The sequence below is a fragment of the Martes martes genome (genome assembly GCF_963455335.1).
Source record: "Martes martes genome assembly, chromosome: 2".
Classification (NCBI taxonomy): domain Eukaryota; kingdom Metazoa; phylum Chordata; class Mammalia; order Carnivora; family Mustelidae; genus Martes; species Martes martes.
The window spans coordinates 143,982,287-144,008,413 of NC_137889.1; the positions used below are offsets into that span (position 1 = coordinate 143,982,287).

General features: G+C 51.9%; 2 protein-coding genes across 8 annotated transcripts in view; one reads left to right on the plus strand and one right to left on the minus strand.

The window, feature by feature from the left end:
- Positions 1-17,420, plus strand: part of CRMP1 (collapsin response mediator protein 1) — a gene marked incomplete at both ends in the record, with an annotated part of 69,786 nt that extends 52,366 nt beyond the window's left edge. For both annotated transcript variants that reach the window (XM_080830630.1, XM_080830631.1), the window contains 8 exons: positions 81-149; positions 1,235-1,355; positions 3,996-4,152; positions 5,403-5,544; positions 6,414-6,584; positions 11,665-11,844; positions 13,998-14,163; positions 17,329-17,420. In XM_080830630.1, coding sequence (XP_080686756.1) covers positions 81-149; positions 1,235-1,355; positions 3,996-4,152; positions 5,403-5,544; positions 6,414-6,584; positions 11,665-11,844; positions 13,998-14,163; positions 17,329-17,420 — 1,098 coding nt within the window. The remainder of the gene's footprint in view (positions 1-80; positions 150-1,234; positions 1,356-3,995; positions 4,153-5,402; positions 5,545-6,413; positions 6,585-11,664; positions 11,845-13,997; positions 14,164-17,328) is intronic.
- Positions 17,421-23,710: 6,290 nt separating this feature from the next.
- The window catches only part of EVC (EvC ciliary complex subunit 1), a 62,357-nt gene continuing 59,940 nt past the window's right edge, over positions 23,711-26,127 (minus strand). For 3 of the 6 annotated variants that reach the window (XM_080795917.1, XM_080795915.1, XM_080795914.1), the window contains 2 exons: positions 25,698-25,809; positions 23,711-25,150 (listed from right to left, as the gene is read on the minus strand). In XM_080795917.1, coding sequence (XP_080652043.1) covers positions 25,066-25,150; positions 25,698-25,809 — 197 coding nt within the window. In that variant the 3' untranslated portion in view covers positions 23,711-25,065. The remainder of the gene's footprint in view (positions 25,151-25,697; positions 25,810-26,127) is intronic. The other 3 variants (XR_013966329.1, XR_013966330.1, XM_080795916.1) reach the window with 2 other exon arrangements.

Sequence of the window (26,127 nt, forward strand, 5' to 3'; positions counted from 1 at the left end):
TGTCTGCTAACAGGGCCTGGAGGACTGGCCTCTCCCGGCTGACGTTCTACAGTCGCTGACTCGGTGCTCCTGTCTTGCAGGAACAGAAGCGGATCTTGGAGATGGGCATCACAGGTCCCGAGGGCCATGCTCTGAGCAGACCCGAGGAGGTAATGGCGCCTCCCCTGAGGTGTGACTCTGACAACACTGAAGGCCCGCCCTGATGCTGTTCCAGCTGGAACAGCGAACAGAACCCTCCGTCTCCATCCCCATTCCCCCGACGGGAGCATCCCAGCACACCTGGCTTCCTGTGGGGTCTGGGGGACAATGGGGGAAGCCAGGGGAAAGCTCTGCTTATCCCTGAGCCCAGAAGCTCCACATCAAGGCCCATGAACAGTTCAGTATCATAACCGGATAGAAGGATCCTTGCTGAGGACCTTGTGTATTTGGTGATAGAAAAATGGAGCCACATGTTCGAGACCTAGAACCCACAGAACAGCTTCTCCTGCACATTGCCCACTGTGTTCTAAGACCTGAGCATGGATGTGTGTGTGCGTGCGTTTGTGTGTGTGTGTGTGTGCCTGCCATGGGCCTGGCCTTATGCTGGGCACTGGGGCCACAACACATGGTAGATAGACTTTTTAAGTTGATCTAGCGCAGTGGTCTGCATGTGAGCTCCGTGGCCCATGAGTGGTGTTCCTGGTCCCTGGTGAGATCAGGACAGACCTGAAGATTGTGTTGACACACCCCTTATAGCACCCTGGGACTCAGTGTCCGTCTCAAGCAGTGGGACCACGTCTGGAGCATCAGCAGACTGGAAATTAAAAACAAAGCAGTATAAAACATACCTGGTCCTATTGTTTGCACAGCACTGGTCAAAGGGGACACACAGGAACATCTGTCAGACACTTGCGTTCACTTACAGCAGGCGTTTTATAAGTAACGGACCATTTTATGGGCCTTTCAAGGCTTTATCCTGCCTGGTCTGTCCCCTCCTCACAGAACACGCAGCATGCTTCCAAGCAAGCAGATGAACAAAATTCTGCCTTCCATTCCTTGAACCAAATACACTTGGACTCCTTTTTTCCTTTCTTTTTAGAAATTTATTACTTTTCTGCCTTGAACCAGCAGATTTGCCTCTGGCTGCACTTAATTAAGGAAAACAGAAGGGCTCTGATTCAGGGAGAGTCCTAGGGGCTGGGGGAGCATGCCTATGCCCCTCCCTCCCGTGACCCGCATATTGCTGTGTCCCCAGCTAGAGGCTGAGGCCGTGTTTCGGGCCATCACCATCGCTGGTCGCATCAACTGCCCGGTGTACATCACGAAGGTGATGAGTAAGAGTGCGGCGGACATCATCACCCTGGCCAGGAAGAAAGGTACGCAGTCCGGCGCCCGGGCTTCCTGTGGGTCGGCTGGGCCTTAAGGAGGAGGCTTGTCCAGCAGGTCAAGTTCACTGATGGGGCCACTGCCCAGGGCAGAGACACCCTGACAGTTGCCAGCAGCCTGAGTCCTTATAGGTTAATTATCCCACTTTGTAGGATCGGATGAGACCCTGTATTATATTTTTATTTTAATTTGTTTACTTACTGAGAGAGAGAGAGAGAATCATATGCTCGATCTCATGACCCTGAGATCATGACCTGAGCCCAAATCAAGAGCCGGATGCTCAATAGACTGAGCCCCATGGGTGCCCCGAGACCATGTATTTTAAAGAGCTCTGCATTGTTCCACTTCTGTTCTGGCGGGGGCGGGGGTTAGTCTTATCAAGTCAGTGCTGGGGCCAGGTTGCATCAGCTCTGGGATCCTGCCCACCCTCTTTCTGGTCCCCTCTGGGCACATCATCCTGGGTCCCCTGTTCTAGGGCCTCGTGGTTGGTGCCTGCATCCACGGTCAGGTATGGGGCCCGTGCAGGATCTTGGGTCTGGGTTGAGAAGGAAGAAGATGGGTTTCCAGAGCCAGGGGTTCTGGGCACAGCCCCTTGCTGGACATCAGGAGAGTGTGGTCCAGGAAGCCAGCCACCCTTCGAGCCACCCAGCTCGAAGACAATGCTCCAATGAACCACACTGAGTGTCTGCTGCTTTGTCTTGAAGACGTGAAGTCTTGAGGCTCATAGATGTGAAGTCCTTGCTGGGATCCCAGGGCTCTGTGGGTGTTGGATGCCGTTCTCCGCTACGAGTTGACTATTCACTTCCTACCCGGGTATCCTCACCTCCCAAGTGGGGCTCCAGTACCAGGGCGCCTGCCGTGCTGAGAACCGTTGGAGGAGGGCTCAGTGGGCACGTTCTGATGGCAGGAGACTCAGAGCAGGGGCCTTCCCTCAGGTCTCCTCGAGAGGGACATCCACAGTTCCTCGAGAGGGACATCCACAGTTCCCCACCAGTCACCAGACCAAGAATGAAGAAGGCTCCCAGAGCAACTTCCATCCCAAACTCAGGGAGAGAGAGAGAGAATGACAGACAGACCAACAGATAGAGGAGGGGTAGCGCACATTATACGAAGGCTGTGGCTGGTGGACATTCGCCAAGGACAGTCACCTTTGTGCCCGGTCCCTCTCTGCATCACATGAGACTGACCAGGGAGTTGCGGGTCAGTGCAGAAGGCGGGGTGGAAATCAACAAGCCAGCAACCGTCACTGAGCAGCTGACGTATTCCTGAGCCTCCCTGTTTCTCATGAGAGCCCTAGATGGGAAGCATTACTAACTCTATTTTTAAAAATACCTTCAATAATATATTTTTAACCTCATGCATCCAAACTCTTATTTCAACATGCAATTACATGAAAAATATTAGAGATATTTTGTGTTACTGTTGTATGCTGTCTTTGAAATCTAGTGTGTCATTCCAGCGCGTCTCAATTCCGACCAGCATCAAGGGCCTGATAGCCGCATGAGGATGGCGGTTACCGTGTGGGGCCAGAGCTGCTGTGAACCCACAGTACCTTGTCTTAGTATTTTTCAGGGAAAGCTGGCAGAGGCATTGAAAGAGAGCACTCTAATAGACACAGCTTGCTTAGAGCTGGCCCCATTTTAAGGATAAGGAAACCGAGGCAGAGCGGTGACAGCAGTTTGGAAGCAGTAGTAAGCACACAGGTCCTGGCCACATGGAGGGACTGTCCCACATGGGCTGCCAGTCCCATGTGGCTATTTCCATTTAAATTATGTAAAACTAAGTACAATTGTAAATGCCTTCCTTGGGCTGTGCTAGCCCCATTTCTCATGCTCAAGAGCCACAGGAGGCTAGTGACCGCCGTCTTGAGTGGCACAGAGAGAGAACATTCCCATCGCTGCCGGACCTGCTCTCGGGCAGCCTGGTCGCTGCACCGGGCCGCCACAGTGGCCTTGGGCAGATGCCTGTATCCAGGCAGCCTCCGTCTCTGTGAGCGGACCTGCTCCCTGGAAGGCAGGCGGGAATTCCTGGAAAGCGGATGTTCTGGAATTAGCCCTCTAGGGGTGGGTGGGTGGGTACACAGCCCAGCTCCCTCGCCCTGGGGGTGGGATAGCCCTGAAGTGCCATCAGTGGTCTCCCAGAGGCCCCGGTGTCCCTGAGCTGCAGGTACCCTTGGCCGTGACTCGGTGATTATACACCTGTTCTTGGCATCTCTCTCAGCCTTGTGTCACCTCCTCCATCCCCAGCTGGTGCTGCTTGAAATCACACCCCAAGTAAAACACTTGAACTAGACCCCTTTGCTGGAAGATCGGCTTCTGGCAGAATCCACACTGAGACAGCCAATCCCGTCCCTGGGCCTGGAATGACAAATCTGCCAAAGGGCATAATGGTCCCATCCAAATACCGAACTCATTACCAGTCTGAGAGGTTGCTGGGCGGGTCAGCCGATGCTAACTGCCTGGCGGCTGGGAGTCAGCAGACTGTGTGGTGATGCAGGGAAGAAGGACAGACGACAGCTTGCCCCTCAGACCATTGTTCTCCTGTCTCTGACCCTCTACTTCTATGCTACCCAACCCCCCAACCCCAAGAGACCACCTGTCCTTGACCATGTGTTGTGTTTGTCCCCGCAGGCCCCCTGGTGTTTGGCGAGCCCATCGCTGCCAGCCTGGGGACGGATGGCACCCACTACTGGAGTAAGAACTGGGCCAAGGCAGCGGCATTCGTGACCTCCCCTCCCCTGAGCCCAGACCCCACCACACCTGACTACTTGACCTCCCTGCTGGCCTGGTGAGAGCCGAAGGGGTGACTGGGGGGTCCCGGGTGCATGGTAGTATATTGAGAAGCACCCAAGATTAGGCACGAGAGTCCAGGATTCACCCTGGGTTTGTCACGTAACCTGCCATGGCTTTCTGCTTTGGTTTACCTATCGGCGAAGTGGGGGAGAACATCGTATCTGGTGTGCGGCTGGTTATAGACAGTGTAGGAATATGGCCTGGAATTGAGGGCTCAGCATGTGGCTACTGTTTCTTGCAAAGCACCCCCTGGGTATGTGCACACAGTAGGAGCACAGCCGCATTGGTCCCTTCCCTGCTGTTGGCCAGCGTGAGGAAGCAGCACTTAGGTCTAAGAGAATGCGAAGTGGTGAGGTGTGCAGGCTGTTCTGGAAGCAGAACCACATGCTCAGAGTCAGGAGACTTGCAGAAGGCTTCATGGGGGAGGCAATATTGGGCCTGGAGCTAGAGGATGAGTAGGAGTTCGCTGGCTAGGGGAGAAGTCCTGGCTTCTAGTCAGAAGGAGCGCCAAGGGGGTGGGAGGGTGTGTACCTACCCTGGAAACCTCTTTCTCCCGTGCAATGCAGAATCCCTTCACTTGCATATCCACGGGCTTGCTTGTCGCCTGCAGCCCCATGTCTGCTGGGCAGCTCCAAGTCCAGACAGACTGCCATCTCCCCCACAAAGCTGCTGCTGCCACAGTCTTGCCCATCTCCGAAGAGGGCAGGACACAGGCCAAAGGCCCCGGGATCTGACCACTTCTCGCCCCCTTGGCTGCGGCCATCTTGGTTCACCTCTGACAGGCCTGTTTCTGTGCTGTCCCTTCCATACCCACGACATAGTCTGTTCCCAACCAGCACCCAGATTTTAGACCCCAAGTCAGACCAAGCCAATCCTCTGCCTAGAGACCTCCAGGATCCTTTCCTTTCAACATGGAAGAGAAGTCCCCACAACATGCCCCAAGGCAAAGCCCTATCTGGCCTCACCCCCTAGTGAACCTGACTTGGCACCTTTTTTGGGTGGGTGTCTGCTCTTCCGAGTGAGGAAGAGGAGGCCCACCTGGGGAGCATCACCGAGAGAGCCCAGAGCCCACACTGACAGAGCCTTCCCAGCAAGGGACCTTCTGATGTCACTCACCAATGCCCATTATATGCCCCAAATCCTCTCCCCAGAATTTCTTGGGGTTTTTATTTCATAGCCAGTACTGGGTGCCTGAAGTTCAACCTGAACTCAGGTCTGACCCCTACCTTGTTTTTGTCCTTGCAGTGGAGACCTGCAGGTCACAGGCAGCGGCCACTGTCCCTACAGCACTGCCCAGAAGGCGGTGGGCAAGGACAACTTCACTCTGATCCCTGAGGGCGTCAATGGGATAGAGGAGCGGATGACTGTTGTCTGGGATAAGGCAGTGGTAAGGCGCTCCCTGTTTCTCTATCCCCAGGAACATTCTAGAAGCGCCCTAAGTGGCCCATCAAAAGCTAGCACATAGTGCACTGCTGGTTCCTTTTTTTTGGGGGGGGAGATTTAGTTATTTGTGAGAGTGCTAGAGTAAGTGGAGGGAGGGGCAGAGAGAGAGAATCTTCAAGCAGACTCCTGTCTGAGAGCGGAGCCTGATGCAGGGCCTGATCCCACGACCCATGAGATCATGACTCTGAAACCAAGAGTTGGACACTCAACTGACTGAGCCACTGAGGCGTCCCTGAATGGCTGATTCTTAAAGCTCCTCCCTTCCTTGCTTTGAGGCAAGAGAGAACGCATAAGGAGGGCACGTGAGGAAGGGTGTGATTCTTAAAAGAGCAGCATGGATCCTGTGGGGTCCTCTGCAGTTGCAGGCCTCACAGTTGTCCTGTATTCTTTAAGGATGCAAAATGTTTTCCTTAGTTTTGTGTGCCTATAAAGGTGACTTGGTAAACCCTGTGCCCGGGGTTGACAGTGGGTATAGAGAGTGCTTGTTGCATTAGGACACCCCACAGCACACTCTGGTCCCTGACTTGAACCAAAGGTTTTCATTTTCTATTAAACCTGGGCCCAGTGGGCCTGACAAGATGGCACAGTGGCCATTGAGCAAAGGTCAGCATGCTTCTGAGTGGTTGGTTACATTTCCGCTCCAATGGGGCTAGGCCCTTGTGCCCTTTCAGGATGGCCTGTTTTCAGCAGGGGAGGAGAAAATTTCAGACTCCTCTCGAGGACTCCTGTCGGAAGGCCTAGATTTTTCCCTGACTGCCCTTTCCCCAGCCCTGTTATGGGGGCACTCTTCTCATCAGCAGATCTTGCCTTTAGGCTACTGGCAAAATGGATGAGAACCAGTTTGTTGCTATCACCAGCACCAACGCAGCCAAGATCTTTAACCTGTACCCCAGGAAAGGGCGGATTGCCGTGGGCTCAGATGCCGATGTGGTCATATGGGACCCTGACAAGGTGAAGACCATAACAGCCAAGAGTCACAAGTCGGTAAGTCCTGGCTTACCCGAGATGCTCCTGATCTGGGTGAGCAATTCTTGCTTGGCAACCACTTTAGAAACCTCTGGTTGAAAATGATTTATGGAGTTTCCAACCAGGATGTGATCTGATGTCTGGCATGACTCAGTCCTTCACGTTTCTCTGCCAGTTGGAGAGACTGGCTTTGAGCAGACTTGGCTAAGTTATTGATGTGTTACTGATGCGTTCTCTCTCTCCCTCTCTCTGTCTCTCTCTCGGTGGGCCCTGCCCTGGACGCATGCCTTCTCAAGCTCAGAGAAGTATTAGGTCCAAGATTCTTTCTCCAACCTAGTTATCAAGCTAGAAAGGGTTTGATCTCCTATCTCAGAAACCTCCTTCTTCACGTTGGCGTCACTGCTAACACTCGACAAAGGAAAGGGTTGGGCCTAGAGCCCTCTGTGTTTGAGCACACTGCAGGGGTGCATGCTTTCTGAGCTCTAGGCCCCAAGTCTATGGCCATGGGTTATTTCTGTGCTTTGTATCCTGTGTGCCCTTGATTTCCTCACTCTACCAGCAAACCTAGAATGCAAAGAGACATAAGTCATCTTCTCCTCCCTTGTTGCTTGCTTCAAGCCCACTCTGCAAGGGCAGCTGTGGTCTTGGGTCCAAATTAATGTCCACATTAATGTCCTAATGTCAGAGACGTAAGAGACCACATCCTGTACCCCGGCCCACTACGTCTGTTACAGGATGCAGGTCGGGGGAAGAGTGTGTGCACAGCCCATCATCCTGAGAGAGGGTCCTCATTGTCACACAGGCACAGTTTCCCACCCTCCTAGGGGCTACCTGCTAGGAGAGGTGAGACCACATGCATGAGGACAAGGAAGTCTCATAAGAAAGTGACAAGAACCCTTCAGAACAGTTCATGGGCTTGGCCCCCAGGTCCCAGGGAGTTGGCATGGGGCTGTAGAAGTCTTGTCCCACTTGCCAGCTGGCTGTCATGTTTATGGTAGTCAGTGCTCTCTAGTGACACGCTGGCATCCTTCACCCCCCCACTTCCCATCCCTGGTGAAAGGATCAGGAGGGAATGAGACTGAGGTCACCTCCCTGGAGAAAGGTGTACCCCATTCTCCACACTTACCACCTCGCAGGCACACGATCCCACTTGAATCGCTGTGAATGCTGTGTTGTGTGTGTGTCCAGTGGGGTCTGGTCCTACAGGAGAGACACGTGTTCCCTCATGGGGTCAGGAAGGTGTCCCATCAAGAGAACTTTTGAGATGGTCTGGCAGGTGGCAGGCCATGTGCCACCCCACCTCTTGCTGCCCCTGAGCCCGCACCCAGGTGGACACTGTGGTGGTTTGTGTATTTGTGTAGTTGTGTATTCAGAAGGTTGTACATCCTCCCAGACTCATTAGCAGTCACTCCCCGTTCTGCCCTCTCCCAGTCCCTGTTGACCAGGGATTTGATTTCTTTCTCTGGATTTGCCGATTCTGGACCAGTCACATAAAAGGAATCCCATAGTGTGTGGCCTTTCATGTCTGGCTTCTTTCACTTGGCTTCATGGTGTTGAGGCTTGTCCACACTGTGGTGTGTGTTTCTACTTCATTTTTTTTTTAAGATTTTATTTATTTATTTGGGGGGGAGAAGAGAGAGTATGGAACAGTAAGGGAGGGGCAGGCAGAAGGACAGCGAAGAGCAGACTCCCCGTTGAGCAGGGAGCCCTATGTGGGGCTCAATCCCAGGACCCTGAGATCATGACCTGAGCCGAAGGCAGATGCTGAACCGACGAAGCCGCCCAGGCCCCAGTACTTTATTCCTTCTTATGGCTGAAGAACACTCCCTTGTCCGGATAGAGCACATTTATCTCTTCATGGACATAAACATATTCCCCATTTGTCAGTGTCCTGCTATCTTTTATAGGACACAAAAGAACCAAGGACCAGTAACTGCCTTCTAGTGTAGAGACGAGGGACCTGGGGCTCCCAGATGAGAGACGACAATTTTGTTCGTTTTTTTGTTTTTTAAAGATTTTACTTATTTATTTGAGAGAGAGAGAGAGAGAGACAGAGACAAAGGGAGACAGAGCATGAACGGGTAGGGGGAGAGGGAGAAGCAGATGCCCCACTGAGCAGGGACCCTGATGTGGGGCTCGATCCCAGGACCCTGAGATCATGACCTGAGCCAAAGGCAGATGCTTATTCCAACCAAGCCACCCAAGGCACCCCAGTTTTGTTCATGTTAATTGTTATCCTTTGCACTGTTTGAATTATTACATCGTTCACATATGACTTTTAGGCAAGGAAACAACTTTTAAAACCCCATGTAGTGGCCAGACCTCAAATGTGGCATCTGTAGGGGGTAAGCCAGAACCTCATAAGAGCTCCCTGATTAGGAGAGGCATGATAGCGTACATCGTGTCCTCCAACATGAGGAATAGTGGGCCATGTGGGGCCATGTGAGCCAGGAGGTCAGCCAGTCTCAACTGGTGGCTCAGTGGCTTGCTTCCTCCCTGACTTCAGAGCGTCACTCATGCTCCATATTTGGGCTTCATCGGGACATGAGTCAGCACATAGTGGGTCTCTTCAGGGTGATTCGGGAAGCATTAGGTTAGCAAACATTACAGCTGAGAGTAGACCATCTGCCTGGGTCCTGGGAGGCAGCTTCTGACCCAGTGTGACTCAGTGTCAGCAACTGTGTGTGGACCCAGTTGTTTCCCTGAACCCTCGAGCATGCTCCCAGAATCCAGTGGCAATGATAAGAGAACCCGTTGGCCGATTATAAACCAGTAGGAAGAATGGATATCTTTTCTATGAAGTAATTCAAGTGCACTTTGAAAAATAGAATAGAAATCAAAATCCTGTTCCTAATAACAATAAAAACTAAAGGCTTTTATAAACACAAGATCTTTTACACCAAAATGATTCAGTAGAGCAAACATAGCAATTCTTGCTAATTTCATCTGTAAGTTTGAAGCAATGCCATCAGAAAACTCAATGGAATTGTTGTTTAGCTAGAAAAGCAGAAGTCCTCAATGCTATATGTGAAACTAGTCAGACATTTCTGGAACGTAAAGGGGCAAGCCCTGCTCATTCCAGTTCTTCTTTTTCTTTTTTTTTCCTAAGATTTTATTTATTTATTTGAGAGAGAGAGAGAAAAAAGGGGTAGGGGCCCGGACCCCTACATGGGGCTTGATCTCACAACCCCGAGGTCATGTCTTCAGCTGAAACCAAGAGTCAGACGCTGAACCAACTGAGCACAGATGCACCATCATCCCCGTTCTTGAAACTGGTTGTACAGTTACAGTCATTGGGGCAGTTTGCTGTTGGTAGGACAGAGGGGACATCCAGGTGGCAGCCCAACCACAGGGGAGAATTGGGTTTACAAAGCAGGAGGAAATTCAGATTGGCCAGACAGAGGTGGTTATCAGCCAGTGGGTCCCAGCAGCAGACCCAGAAGGCCAGACCTCCGTGCTCTTTACCCCAGAATGGGCTGAAGGTTGAAATGAAAGCTACCAAAGGATTAGAATAAACCGTGTATTTAGAAATTATAGTTTTGAAGGGGAGAAGATCTTTCTAAGCTAGATACAAAACTTAGAAAGCCTAAAGAGGAAGATTAGCCTGTGTGAGCATTGACTATGTACAAATTAAACAAAAAACCCCCCAGTGTGGCATAAAAATAATAATAATAATTACCTTGTATGAGATCCCAAGGCAGAGGACAGACAGCCAGGTGAGACTCAGGACAAAACAACGGATAAATTCCCTAACATCACAAGTGTCCTTAGAAACCGGGAAGAAAATACCAAGAACCTAATAAATAAACAGTGTGTGGAAACACAGTTACACAAGAAGAAATATACAAACAACGTATACAGCATTCAAAACAGACCCAATCGCACTTGTAATTAACTAAATACAAATCTCAAGAGTACGTTTCTCACCCACACAGTGACCGAGACCCAGGTGGTTAATGGGGCACAGGTGGGGTCAGACAGCAGGAGGCACGTGAGGGAGCACAAATCTATCAAAATTAAAAATCCACTTACTCTTTGGCTCCAACTCCACATCTAGAAAGGGGTTCACACATGCCAGTGTGGACATGCAGAAGCGTGGTTCAGTACGGGCTTCAGCGAAAGCAGGGAAACCATCCAGTTGTCCATCTCTGGGAATGGGATAAATAAATTCTCCCTGTAGGGAATACAGTATGGCGGTTTAAAGGGTGTTAAAAACAGTTTTAATAGGGATCTGTGCTGATATGGAACAATCTCTGAGGTCAGGAGAAAAATTTGGGTGAAACCCATTAGTACGGAGCTCTTGCAATGCCGAGACCATTGTTCATGCTCCAAAAATATCTGGGGGCTCAGGAGACTTTCTTTAAGGCAGGTGTCTCAGTCTGAGATAGCAGAGAGACCTACTTTTTAAAATCAAATATCGCTTGTGCTTTTTGATTTTTCATTTTACCGTCTAGATGACCTACTTTTTAAATAATAAAAAACAGTTGCCTAGTGGTACTTACATTCCCTTTAGGGGTTATGAAAGGAATGGGTATTTCTAAGAACATATTTTGTCTTTCAAATTAGCAAAACAAAAGAAGGAAAGAAAGAAATCAAAAATATAAAAATGACCTTACTCTGTGCTGGAGGGGAGTTTACGGACACGAAATCAAGGAAGTGTCTCTCTCCCCCGCTGCCATCGCGGTTGTCGGTTGGTCTGATGCCTTTGGAAAATAACTGGGCAGTAGGCAACATGTACCCTACAAAAGCTCATTATCTCTCAACCCAGTAACTTAATTATAGAAACTACCGTAAAGAAGGTATTTTTTAAAAAGACAGAAAAATGCCTATTGTGGTCGGAGCAGCCACATTGCCAGACAACGGGGGGGGGGGGGCGCGTTCACGTTCATGGTGCCTGAGACAAAACACCTTCAGCCTAAGTGCCCAAGGGTGAGCGAGGGCTGATTCTGCTGGGGAAGGCACAGAGAAGGGGAGAAGACAGGGTTCCAGAGAAGAGGTTTCCCTAGGGCAAGCGCAGGAGGTGCCCGTGGGAGGACGTCCGGAGGGTTCCACCCCCGCGGCAGGTGGTAAGGGCTTCACTGTGCTTCTGGCCGTGCAGGCTGTGGAGTACAACATCTTTGAGGGCATGGAGTGCCACGGCTCCCCGCTGGCGGTCATCAGCCAGGGCAAGATCGTCTTTGAGGACGGCAACATTAACGTCAACAAGGGCGTGGGCCGCTTCATCCCACGGAAGCCTTTCCCCGAGTACCTCTACCAGCGCGTCAGGATCAGGAACAAGGTGAGTGGGTCTGGGGCGTGCAGCGTGAACAAGTCATGGCCACGGGAGCCGTCACCCTGCCCTGCCGGCGTCTTGGGGCATGGTCGAGGTCCCAGGATTTTGCAGACTGTAGAGGGGTGTGCCCACGTAGGATGGGAGGGGCGGCAGGAGTAACACTGAATGGAGCTGTTTTGGGGTACACGTCCCACATCATCTCGGTGTCCTCGGCAACCCCTCCTTGAGTGTCAGGACCCTCCTGTGGGTCAGACTCTGGTGCTCGAAGCAGTGGGCTGGCCAGCATCACACAGCAGGAATGCTGGAACCTCTAGGCTTTGCCCTTCTGGGAAAAATCACCCCCAGGCTCCTCAAGGGATGGCAGAACGGCCTCTCACGCCTTTCAAAACTGCCTCTCTTGCCTTCCCTGCCCTTCCATCCTGCATGTCTTTTCCCCGCTTTCCTGGAAGAGTCTCGGCAGGGACACGCGGTGCCCCATTGAAGGGCATGTCACAGGCTCCATCCGTTCTCCAGCATGGCTCAGGGAGCTTGCTCTCAGTTCACGCAAACTCCCCCTGGTGGCCCCATCATCTTCCTTAATTGGGTCCCTCCTGTCACTCTGGCCACCCGCTTCCCACACTAAATGGCTGATGTTTGCTGGAAAGGCCAGCTTGTGTATGTGTGTAAATGTGTGTGTGTGCATAGATGTATCTATACATGTGTATACGTGCTTCTGTGTGTGGTTGTATATACTTGTGTGTGTGCATGGATGTGTGTGCACGTGTGTGCATGGATGTGTGGGTGTGTGCATGGGTGTGTGCACGTGTGTGCATGGGTGTGTGCATGCATGTGTGTATGCACAGATGTGTGTGGGTGTGTGCATATTTGTGCACAGGTGTGTGCGTGGGTGTGGGTGTGCACGTGTGTGCATGGATGTGTGTGTACGTGTGTATGCATGGATATATGTGTGCACATGTCTGTGTGCCCTCCTGTGTGTGGTCCCGCTTTTCTTGTGCTTCATAAACGCCCCCCACCACTGATTTTGATGGAAAAGCCTAGAAACATGATACCCCAGACTCCGAGGCCCACATTACAATGCTTAGGCCTTTCCGTGTCCTGTAGGGTGTAGCAACCCAGGTCAAAGATTCCAAATCACACAGACATTGTGTGTCAGATAGGGAAAGGATGGACATGGAGAATAAGCAAGTCTGATCTGAGAAATGGCCATGAAGAGCTGGGTGGCCGAGGGACCAGAGCAGGATGCTAGAGATAAGGAGACTTGTGTAAATTCCTGGCTGCATGCCCACTGAGGGGCACAAGCACACCAGGGCCAGCTTCATTTCCTTTACATTGGTGTGACTATGAGGCCTGTGGTTAGAAGCCACATCCATAAGAGCAGGTGCCTGGTCTGTATGCGAGGCCCTCATCTGCAGGGACCAGGAGGCTGAATCCCCGTGGCAAGGCACTCTCTCCCTACGTGCCTGGGGGAAGAGGACAGGAGCCACACCAGGTGAGGGACAGGACCCACCCCAGAACCTGTCTCTGGCGGAGCTGAGCTTGGAGGAGGTCTCTGAAGGGCATGGGGAGGCAGGTTTGGAATCAGCTAGAACAGAAGAATGTCCAGAGATGCAGGAAGCAGATATTGTGAAGAGGAGAACAGAAAGGTGGCCAGACCTGTAGTCAGGGTTGTAGGGCTCCCCCGGGGCAATGCTCGACTACCAGAAGGTCTGAGCAGATGTTCACCTCGTGATTTCCCTGAGCTGGCTGCCCTCAGAGGTGGTCCCATCACCCCACCATGTGCTAGGTTTTCTCCCTTCCTCTCCCTCCTCCTCCTTTCTGGAATCACCTCCCAAATAAACTAGCTCCCCCAAATCTTTGTCTTGGGGTCACCTTCTGCAAGACCATAGATGATTCAGTGGTCCTTGAGGGAGATGGGGCATGCAGGGAAAGTGTTCTCCTCTTGAAAATGGAGCTCTATGTGTGTGTGTGTGCATGTCTTTTTGTGTTGGGTTATATATGGGTGCATACATATGGGGGTGTGTGCACATGTGTACCCACATGTGTGTGCATGTCCCCAGGTGCCCTCTGGTCACTGTCCGACCACAAGGCTCTGGCCCGCCTGAATGGGAAGGCTCAGGTGCATCTTGCCCGTCTGTCCCCCCTCCCCTTCCTCTGTTTAGGTTTCAGGGTTACAAGGTGTTCCCAGGGGCATGTACGATGGTCCTGTGTATGAGGTCCCAGCCACACCCAAATATGCGACTCCTGCTCCTTCTGCCAAGTCCTCGCCTTCCAAACACCAGCCCCCGCCCATCAGAAACCTCCACCAGTCCAACTTCAGTTTATCAGGTAAGAGGCTCCCCATGCCCACAGCACTTCCAAGAAGCCCCCTTGGGCTCCAGAGGAGAAAGCGAGGAACAGGTGGGGAGCCCCATCTCCTCCCCTCCTGGGAGTGGCCAAATGGGCGAGGGGAAGTCAGAAAGCAAAGGGGCTCCACAGGGACTACACAGAGACACCTAACCCTGGTGATGAAGTCTGCACAAAAATTGGCCTTGAGCTCATCCTTAAGCATGCCTTCCCCCAGAAGCTGAACCTGGTCCCTCGGACACTAGGATGCTGCGGTTTCAACAGTTTGCCACATGAGGGCAGACATGCACACACTGGAATTGAACAGGAATTTTGTGCCCTGGAAATTTTGTCCGTGGGAGTATTTGAGGTGTTAGCGTGTTTCTACGCTGGGCTATGTTCTAGGAATACGGTGATGGATAAGACACAGCTGGGCAGCTCCCAGTCTGCTCCGGCAGGTCAGCAAATGTTGTCTTAAAGGACTGGAGAGTAAATGGTCTAGGTTTTGTGAGCCAAGACGTAAAATTTAGGGTATTATATTAAGTAGCCATTTCAAAGGCAACCATTGAAAAGTGTAAAAAAAAATGTAAAAAACTATTCTTAGCCCATGGACTGTACAAAAACAGGTAGTGGCCAAGATTTGTCAGTGGTCCCTCGTTTGCAGACTCAGATCTAACAGGAATGAAAGCCATTTAAACAGAGAAGCTGATATGTTTGGCAAATGAGAATGGGGAAGCAGAAAGAAATGAATAACCATTTAAATTGTGGGGTGACAACTCCTCCATCCAGGGAGTGTCTGTCTCAGAGATTAGGCAGTGGTGAATATAAGTGGTGGTGGTGGTGTCCCCAGTTCAGCTCATCTTACTTCTCACAAGCCTTAGTGCAAGAGTTTCTCACACGATGAGTGTGATTCAAGTCTGTAAAAAAAACTAGTATGTTTTCCACCATTGGACCCAAAACACCACTCACATATTTCATGGGATGCTCAGTCAGCACAACGGGGATTAGACATAGAGCCAGGACAAGCCATGAGGGTGAAGAAACGTGGAGTTTGCAGACTGGACCTCTCCTCCAGTCACAAGTCGCGATCGTTATTACATATGGGGGGGCTGGGAAACCTGCCCTTTTAGAACTGGAGAAACAATGAAATGAACGGTCTATGGGAAGGGCTCCCCCACCAGCCCACGCCCCAGGTCAACACTCACTGGCTCCAGACCCACCACCCCGCCCCAGCCCGCCTCCCAGCAGGTTAGCAGGTGACTTCATTTGCTACCAGCACCGTAGGCTTTTTCTGACATCAGGAATGACTTCACAGGTACCTTTTCAATACCTGCTTAATGTCACTTTCTAGAGATGCTGATTGAGTGCCCTAGGGTCCTTGTGCCCAACAGGTGCTATCAGAGTAGTGGACAGGTAACCAGCAAGGTGGAGAGGATTAGGAGGGAAACGGGGATTGAGCACTAAGCCTGATATCTGGTTCTGGGACTTGAGGAAGTTCCTGGTTTACCAGAAGACACAGTGTCTACCAAGGGAGCTTGCTATGCTACACCCATAGTGACTTTCAGAGATCAGACATGGCAGAGATGGAGGGCACTTCGTCTCTGCTCCTCTCACTTTACAGAAAAGGAAGTGAAGGCCAAGGGAAGGTGGGTCTGATTCCAAATCCCCCGGATTCCAGAAACCATCTATCCTGGAACCTATCTCCGGACTGGACCCCAGGTCCCTCTCATGCCATCCCTCCTTTGGGCTTTGTCCATCAGTCACTGCTTGCACACCACATCCATATCTGCTGAGCACAGGCGCTGCACTTGATGCTGGAACTTTACATCTTTAATGGCCAAAGAATGCATAAGGTGGGACAAATGGTTGGTTTTGCAAATTGAAAACAAAAAAAATGATACCCTCCCCCATGCAGATGTGGCCGTTGCAAACGAGGTGGATAAATCCAGCTCCAGGTAGTTCTTATGCACGCACGCATGCACTCATACATGCACACCCACATGTGCACGCCTATGCATACTGTGCAAAAAACACCTTTGGAGCATCGAGCACTGCTGTGGGTTGTTTTAACTCCAGTAGGAGCCCGAGCTGTGGAGACAAACCAGTTGGGGCTGGAATTCTGGCTGGCCCGCCCTCCAGCTTTGCCCCCACAAAGTACATGACCTGAGCCTCCAATTCCTTATCCGTACATTTGGGGTAAACCCCTCCCCCTTCATAGGATTGCTGTCTACCTTAAACTCAAACACACATATTAAAGCACCAGGCTTGTGCCTGCACACAGTAGGCACTCAATAAGTGCTTGCCCACATGGTTCAAGAACATGAAGCCAGGAGAGAAATAGTGCAGGGCGCTCAGGGCTGCAAGGGGGTCACCCCAGGGCCTGAGGGGGGCACATAGAGGAGAGAGCAGTGAACCCCATTGGGGAGCCTTTGCAGAGGTGAGTCTGGACTGAGCCCCACAGGGTGGAGAGGCTTGGAGGGCATCTCGGGACGAGGGCTCAGCCTCCCAACCGTCAGGAGCAACCTGTGGAACCTGTCAGTGGTGACTGGCTCTGTCTCTTTCTTTCTTTCTTTTTTTTTTTTTTTTGTAATTTTATTTTTTTTTCAGTGTTCCAAGATTCATTGTTTATGCACCACACCCTGCAATCCATGCCCTCCTTAATACCCACCACCAGGCTCACCCATCCCCCCACCCCCTCCCCTCTAAAACCCTGTTTGTTTCTCAGAGTCCACAGTTTCTCATGGTTCATATTCCCCTCCGATTTCCTCCAATTCACTTTTCCTTTCCTTTTCCCAATGTCCTCCATGTTATTCTTTATGCTCCACAAGTAAGTGAAAACATATGATAATTGAGTCTCTCTGCTTGACTTGTTTCACTCAGCATAATCTCCTCCAGTCCTGTCCATGCTGATACAAAAGTTGGGTATCCGTCCTTTCTGATGGAGGCCTAATACTCCATAGTGTATATGGACCACATCTTCTTTATCTATTCGTCTGTTGAAGGGCATCTTGGCTCTTCCCAGAGTTTGGAGACTGTGGCCATTGCTGCTATGAACACTGGGGTACAGGTGGCCATTCTGTTCACTATGTCTGTGTTTTGGGGATAAATACCCAGTAGTGCAATTGCAGGGTCATAGAGAAGCTCTATTTTTAAATTTGTCTCTTTCAGGTGCCCAGATCGACGACAACAACCCCCGGCGCACCGGCCACCGCATCGTGGCGCCCCCTGGTGGCCGCTCCAACATCACCAGTCTGGGCTGAAGGCGGACGGGCAGATGGCTTGAGCTCCAGCGTGAAGCGTTCTAGGAATAATGTCCATTCCTTTCCCTGTCAGGGTTTGGGAAATCCGCAGTTTTATTTGGTACTGATGGGGGGAAAATTGAATGATGTTCTTTCCTCTCTTGTTTAGGAAGAAGTGGTACTAGTGTGGTGTGTTTGCTTGGAAACTCCTTGCCCCACGGTCGTGTGTTCATGCTGACTCCACTTCAGAGCATGGGTCTCCATTTCCCTCCTTAGTGAACACAGGTTCTAGCAGCGTCTTGTACTGTCCCTCCCACTTCTGACTCCACGGACTCCATGAATCTCTGGGTGGTTCCTTTTGCCCCCTTGTAGCTGTTCTAGGATAGTTGATGCATGTTACTAAATTATGTGTGCAGTCTGTGAGCGCGTCTGACGGGACATCGCCGAGGACCCACGTAGACCCAATGCCGAGACCTCGAGCCCTCAGGGGTGATTCCAGAACTCTCCACGCAAAGATGTTTACTCATTGTCCCCACCCCCAAGTCCGCCTGCCCCACTTCTCCCCACCCCCACCCGCCTCGAGATCCTTCTGTGAATTCTCAGAGAGGCAGGGGAGCCTTCCAGTGTGTGCAGAGAAACACCATCCACGTCCTGTGTCAGAAACCCTGGTCTCCGTGGCACTTGTGACTCGCCATGCCGTCTTCTGGTCTGTGTGTGTCCTTCCAGCCAGCTCCGACTTCAGGCCTAGCCAGGTTCACACTCAGAAAGGGGTCTCCCCGCCCCCATCAGGGCTGACAACGATGGGGCGAGGGCTGCTCCCCGTGGCCCCGCTCCTGGTCCCTTCGAGGTGGTTGACGGGGCAGTCAGATTTTTAAAGTTTTGTACAAAGTTTTCCTTTGTAATCACCCCCATTTTTACTTAACAACTGACTTATTGTGGCTCTTATTTCTGAATTCAAAGCTTGTGAAAAAATAAAGACAATAAACAGCCTGCTGGCCCGACTGGAGTGTTTTCTTTGAAGGGTGGCTGCTTGGTTAGGTGCAAATGCCCGGCACTCCTCCTTGTGATGACTGGTGAGTGGTGGTTGCTTCCCAGGACTCATTCTTGGTGGATGCTGGGGGAAGCAGAGGAGGAAGGAGAGGGAGCCAGTCACGAGGTGTGGAGTGTTGACCCTGAGGTCATGGCGGGAAAAGCAGGAGGCAGGTGACTTCTGCGACATGATTTGAAAGCCCATGCCTATTCCCTCCTGCCTGGCCCATCCTTGGGGTGCGCTGTTGTAGCTTACAGTCTGCCTCCGGCTGGGAGCGCCAACCTTCTAAGCAACACATTTCTTCCCTTTGGTTCCATGAGCAGATACACATTCTGAGGAGTAAAAACTCGGGCAAAGTTGCTTATCTCATTTTGCCACTAGTAGTAGTGATAGTGGTGATGGTGGTGATGGTGGTGATGGTGGTAATGATGGTGGTGCTGATGGTGCTGATGATGGTGATGGTGGTGATGATGGTGGTTGATGATGATGGTGGCAATGGTGATGATGATGATCTTGATGATGGTGGTGGAGGTGGTGGTGATGGTGGTGATGATGGTGAGAATTATGATGATGATGATAGTGATGGTGATGATGGATGATGATGGCAATAGTGATGATGATGATCTTGGTGGTGATGGTGATGATGGTGATGATGGTGGTGGTGATGACAATGATCGTAATGATGATGGTGGTGATGGTGGTGATGGTGATGGTGATGGTGATGGTGGTGATTGTGGTGATGATGGTGGTGGTGATGACAATGATGGTGATGGTGATCATGCAGGTAGCACCTGTGTGGCACTGGCTACATGTCAGGTGCTCTGTGAGATGGGCTCTACTACTATTCCCCTTTTATTTTTTTTTAAAGATTTATTTATTTATTTGACAGACAGAGATCACAAGTAGGCAGAGAGGCAGGCAGAGAGAGGGGGGGGAAGCAGGCTCCCTACGGAGCAGAGAGCCCGATGCGGGGCTCGATCCCAAGACTCTGGGATCGTGACCTGAGCCAAAGGCAGAGGCCTTAACCCACTGAGCCACCCAGGCGCCCCACTATTCCCCTTTTACAGAGGAGTTCTGGAGACTTTAGTGACATGTCCAAGATCACACAGTGAGGAAGCGGCTGATGCAGGATTTGAATCCAGGACCCATGAAGTTTGGCCCAAAGTCCAAGGCTCCTTTCTCCTCACTGCTAAGTTTTACAATCATCCAAGGCAGGACAGCTAAGTACATCTACTTAAAGGCTTTAGTGTGTTCTCCCCCTGCCTGGCTGGGTTAAGACACCTTAGTTAAGGTCCAACATGGTGTTGGCTCATGGTCTGTCATGGACTTTACTGAAACAAGGCTAAATACAGGGAAAATTCAAGAATAAAGAATAAGGCCTTTTGATATTTGGCTGTGGCCCATTCACACTATTAAAGAAATAGTATGATTTCTAGTATGAAACTGGAAGTATGAAACTTCCAGAAGAGTAACGTTGGCAGTGGTGAGTTACCCCACTCTCTGGAAAGCATTTCCTCTCCTGCATCACCCCCTAACCCATCCGGGGGTACAAGCAGAAGCAGCCCTAACATTCTCTAAGCTCCACCTCCTGGTGGGGGTACTGCCCCGCTGCATAACTGACTGAGGTCACCAGTACCCACTGTCCCACGTGAGGTTCCCCAGCACCCCCAAGAGTCACAGTCCCAGGTCCTGGTGGTGCAAGACAGACAAGCCTTAAGTTTTGGAGGCTGTGCTATGACATTCCTTATAAGGCACACGCTTCTCTTTTGGGTCCTGAGATGGTAGGAAGAGGTAGGGGATGTTTCTTGAAAAGCTTTAGGGGAAACTTATCCATTCTCTCATCCATCTATCCACACCCGTGATGCCCTTTACCATGTCACAGGCCTAACCTAGTCCCAGGTTCTGGGAATTAAGATGTGGACATCTTGGCTGGAAGGGAATTATTCTATCCACAAGTCTCCTAAGTCTCTTCCCAAAAAACGTGCTGTATCTTGTCACGTTTGGGTATTTGATCCATCTTTCACTAATCTTTGTGTATAAGGAAAGGGAAGCCTCAAGACTTACTTTTTCCCATATAATATCTAAATAACCCCACACCATTTACTGAAAAGACCATTCTTCCCCCCATTAGGCTGCAGTGATAGCTTTATTATAAATCGGGTGACCACAGTGTGGGGGTCTTCTGATCCAGGGGTCCCAAGGTACCCTGCAAAACAAATACTAAACACAGGGCTGGGCTGGGAGCCCCAGTTTGCAGAGTTTGCTGATTTCCCCTATAGCCAGCTTCGAACTACCACTGCGAAGCTAGCGAGCTTGTAACTGATTAAGTTTAAGTAGGCTCTGGTGTCCCAGTGAGGGCTGGGTCTGTTTTTGCACCTGTATTGCATATTGACTCTAAAAGGTGAGACGGAACAGCTCAGGTCTCCCCCATCCATTTTACACTATGCTCTACACTACCTAATGTACTCTGGCCCCAGAGTCAGTGTGGCCACTTGGTTTTGGTGAGTGGACCAGAGAAGGCAGCTCCCAAGGCCTGAGTGTCAGATCTCCACATGCTTGGGGGCTGTTCTTTGCACCAAAGTGCATGTGGTCATGACTCTCCATGGCACAAAACATGGGCCCTGGTGATGCACATTTGCAGTGTTATTGGCCCGGAGCTTCTCTCCAGTGACATCAATTTCTGGAGCAGAGGAGCAAGAAGAGTGTTTTTGAACCAAAAGGACTTTTGCCACACTGAAGGTTTCTTCCCCATCCACTCTTTCTTCCTTATTCCTCCCACCAAGTGACTGTGGAGGGCTGTTTTATACCAGACATTGTGCTCATCAGGGGAACGCAAGGGGGAATGCTTTCTGGGGGAAGGTCAGGTATGAAATTATTACCCCAAACATCTAACTGCACCTGCCGTCCACTGCCAGGAAGGGAAACAGATGCTTATTTCCCACTCCTGGTGTTTGCACCGAGGGAGCGGCATCCGCACTCGGGGAGAGGTACAGGCCTCTCCTGGCCTTTCTCATTCCTTCTTCCCCAGAGAAGGAACCGCACCTGCTTGCTCAGTCTGAGAAGAGGGAACTGAGTGTGCCGAGGGGTGTCCTTTCCTCTCTCCAAGGAGATGACTGACCTTGGACGTGGTTTACCATGAAGTCAATGATGTCTGCACAGACCCCTACCCCGGCCTGGGGGGTGGGCTTAGTGCTATGTCTACAGAGTCCTAGTTCCTGTACACTTTCAGCAGCCAGAGGTTTGAACTGCAGCTGGTTAAGACACAATTTTCTCCCCCTCCTACATCCCTGAGTATCAGGTGTCATTGGGGAGGCCATGGGCATTTCCAGGGTCGGGTCAGGGCAGGTGGACTGGGGTTCAGTGAGATGTTTCTGTGTGCTGGCTAGCCCAGGCAAAAACAGCCAGCCCCGTGCTACCTCTCCTGTGTCAGGACACAGAGTACGCAAATCCCGTGGCACCCAGCACCAGAAGTGTGTGGCCCAAGGGGGAGGGACAGAGGAGCACTGAGCCAGAGGCTGGTCCACAGAACATCTCCTGGCTGCCAGATGTGTAAATTTTGAGTGGAAAAATACTAGAATGAGGTATTATAGAGGTGGATGAGGCAATCCATTGATTTAAAAAATTATTTGTTTTGGATTTGTGATTTTTTATGGAATTCTGTAGGCTTTTAAAAAATAAATCTCTCATTCTCCTCTCCTCCCTCATTCTGAATACTGATTCGCTCTTATCTCTTTGTAGTTTCATTTACTTTTTATTAAGCTCTTCTTCCCGAAATGTACACATTCCAGCACTCCCACCCCAGATCTGGTCTCCCTGCTCCTCTGTTCTTGTGGTGTTTCCAGTCGTCCCCACGGGGGAGGCTTGTGTCTGGGGCCATGTGTGTGGCTAGTAGGAATGGAGGAGCGAGACTTCACAGCCACAGGACTAGTCGCAGCCTCCAACGTGGCTCCATCATCTACAAAGCCCATGTACAGATCTCCCGAACTGCTCTATGTCTCATCTGGTTCCAAATGTGGATGGGAAATAAAGCCATGTTAATTTTTCCTCTCTTAGGCTAAGAGCCCAAGGGGAGGGCCTGATCTTGTCTGGGGGCTGTAGGGAAGGTTCTTGACGTGAGTCCTGCTGTTAAGATGTGAATGATGTTTACAGGCTTGTGAGGAAGAGATGAGGGGCAGGGTGTAGGGCTGCTCCAGGCCAGCAGCACGAACATCCTGTGCAAAGGCCCAGCGGCATGTCGGGGAGGGCATGTGTGAGGCCATGAGAAAAGACAGCCTGGGTGAGGGTGGGGGCATCAGCGGGGCTGTGGCTGAGACCAGACCTCACCAGGCCTTGCAGTCTTTGTTAAAGATTTTGCTTTTTCTCCTTTGAGCAAAGAATGCTGCTGAAGTGTGCACCAGTCAGTTGTGTCTTGGGACATGTGAGCCAGTCAGAGGAGGCAGGGCAGAGCAGGAGGCAAAGGTTGAAGCAGTTAGGAGTCTCCTGTTGTCCTGTCTAGATCAGCACTAGAGGTAGGGGCAGGACAGACACCAGGTTGGCCAGAGAGGTCCCTGAAGAGCCCCGGCCTTCCTCCTTGCTGAGCTCAGACCAGACAGGTGGTGTGTGTGGAAGAAATAATCCACTAACTTATTCACCATCCCCTTCCAGGTTGCCTCTGTCCACCTCCCCAACAACCTATCACCCATAATACTCACTGGGATGGGAAGGGTTGGAGGAGGTCGGTGGCGATGTGTCCTCGGTCTCCCCTGCACTGCGTGTGCTGTGTTTGTGAACCCTGCCCCAGGCATCCCAGAGCCTGCGCCAGCCAGTCCCATGGCTTCTGGTGTCCACGTTTTATTCTGATGTGGGCAGCAGGTGCATTATGGGAGACACCTCTGTGCCCCTGCGGGGAGCTGGAAGGCTCCATCTCTACTGTGATGAGAACAGGAACAGTCCAGTGTCCACTGAGTCCTGTGCCCCGAGCTGTGCCAAGCGCAACACCTATGCAGCGGGCCCAAAGAAGGGCCCAGCAGCGCCAGCGTGCGACACCATCGCTCGGGCTGAGGATGCTACACATAGGAAACAAAACAATTTTCACGCAAGATCTACAGAAGCTGAGCTGCCTTTGATCTTTCCAAGATGACGGGGCTGTGGGCGGTCTGCATTTACCAAATTCAAGTCACCAGATCACACACCCCCAACTCCAGAATGCCTCTGTGCGGAGGACCTACGTGACAAAAGTGGTTTCTAGGTCAACCACGTTCCCAAAATACTGCAAGAAGGGAACCACAGCTTGTTGGCAGACTCGGCAGGATAATGAAATGCTTTATTTAGCCACAAGAGGGAGCCTGCGGGCAATCCCTTTGGGACCCAATGCTCTGATGGGAAGCATCCTTAAAGGTAAGCACCTCGGGTGGCTTCCGTCCCAGAGCCACTCTTTCCTGACTGAGAGAGTCTAACTGAGATTTTAAGAAATAAAAAGTCAGGCCACAAATGGTCCAGGAGATCGCCGGGACAGGGGCTCCGGGGGCCCACTCTGTCTGGACTTGCAGGGTGGTGGCACACTTTGACACAGGTCAGGGGTGATGCCTCCCGGGGGACATCTGGGCCGTGTCTCTGGAGACGTCTGGATCCCACGACTGGGCAGTGCTGGAATCTGGGGGGCCAGGGATGCCGCAAATTATCCCACTACGCACAGAACAGCCCCTACCCCCAAATGAAGAATTATCTCATCCAAAATGTCCAGAGTGCCAAGGTTGAGAATCCCTGATTTCAATGAAAAGAGTGACTTTCTTTCCAGGTGGGAGAGGTCTCTCCTGGCAGTGGTTTCAATAGGGCTGGTCTGGAAGCTCTGGGAGCAGCAGAGACCCCCTTTGAAATGGGTCTCCTTCCTCCGGGGGGATGTTCGAGGGCTGAGCGGGGCTGCCCCAAGAAAGCCCGCAGCAGGCATCAGGATGTATCTATGGGGTCTCGGTCCCCAGGGCTGGTGACGTAGGCCCCCAGGCCAGGGATTCTACAGTCTGTGTCAGGGTCCTGGGGCCCTGAGACTTACCCCCCAAAGTGACCAGGCGTTAGCTGCTAGCTGAGCCAAATGCGGGAATGGGTCCAGATGAGAACACTGTAGCCAGGTGTGTGGGACATAGCGCACAGGACACATCTCATGGAACAGACAGAACGAAGTGACAGAAATGGTGGAGAAAAGGGCTTCTGGCCAGACGACCCCAGCCCTCCCAGAGACCCCCGCATACCCAGCAGAACACCTGGGAGCGCCTGGGGAGCAGGGGGGCCCTGGGGCTGGAGTGAGGCCACCTCACACTGGGTGGGCGGGCTCGGAGGACAGCAGGACACTGTGGGGTGGGGGGTTCAGACAGCCAAGGAGGAAGAGGTCCCTGAGGAAGGAAGCCACATTTCGAAGCCAGAGAGAGAGAAAACGGCAGACAGGTGTCCCACGTGGGTTTCTAATTCCACAGGCAGGAGGGTCCGCCCTGGTCGCGGAGGTCTTGTCGGGCGCTGTCCATCAGTCTCTGTCCAGCCCCCTCGCAGCGATCCTGGGAGGCAGAGGGGGACCCCGTTCCCCCAGTGGCCCTCACTGCCTCACCCGGCTGGGGCGGGCAGTGGTGTCCAGGCCGGCTTCTCGGCTTCAGCCCTGACTGCCGCCAACTACAAATTGCTTCTTTCCCTCAGCAGCCTCTTGGGGCTCTCGCCATCACCAGCTTCATTTTCTTGCTGGTTCAGCCTTTTGCTGCTGAAAACATGGACGCAAAGGAGGGGTCAGAACTCTGATTCCAGATCTGTCCAGAGGCAAGAACTGCTCCAATCTGATCAGAGGGAAAGGCAGTGACAGGCGATCTAAACCACTTTTCCTTTGACTGGGGTTGTTGGGAGAAAAACAAAGCTCCCAGTTTCCCTCTGTTTGATGTGTGTGTGGGGGGTCATCTGAGGACCACAGGGGAAGGGAGTACCCTGCTCAGAGGACTAGGTGCCCAAGACACATTTATCCGACTGCAAATCCCAGGCGTTTGTAACGGTGGGGGCCTGGCGAGGGTTGGGTTGGGGGGGAACTGCCCGGTCATTTAGGCTGGATGCTGGTGGGACGTGGAGCTAGGTCAGGAGCAAACCAGCCACATAGGACACAGATGGCAGCTGTGACAGGGGTATTAACACCTCCCACCACTGTCTTTCGTGTCTGGGAGCCTCTGGCCAACACCTCTGAGGAAGGTACAGATTTCTCTGCCCGGACTTTCGGTGGTCAGTAAGCACCCACGGGCAGCATGCCGGGGTCCCCGCTGTACCTGAGCGATCCCGAGGGGTGGCTCCCCGAGGCAGGGTCATCGTCAGTGGGCCCACCTGGGTCCCCTTTCTCCCGGGGTGGGGGCTTCTTCCTTCTCATCCTTACAGGCTTCTCTACAGAAGACACAGAAACCCGGACTTTGGCACTGTGACCCCCAGCATGGGACTCCAACTCAGGCCAAGTATACACTCTGTTCTTTCCACTATTACACCCATTTAACTTGTAGGGAAACTGAGGCCCGGGGTGTGAGGTGCTTTCTCAAGGCCACACAACCATTCAGTGGCAGAGCTGGGGTTCGAACCCAGGCCTGTCAGGCTCCCCATGTTTCTGTCACACGAGCAATAAGACCCCGAGAGCACAACACAGGTACAGCAGACCCCTGTGTCCTTCAACAGCTCCCCATCCCTATCCCATTAGCAGGCTACACCACC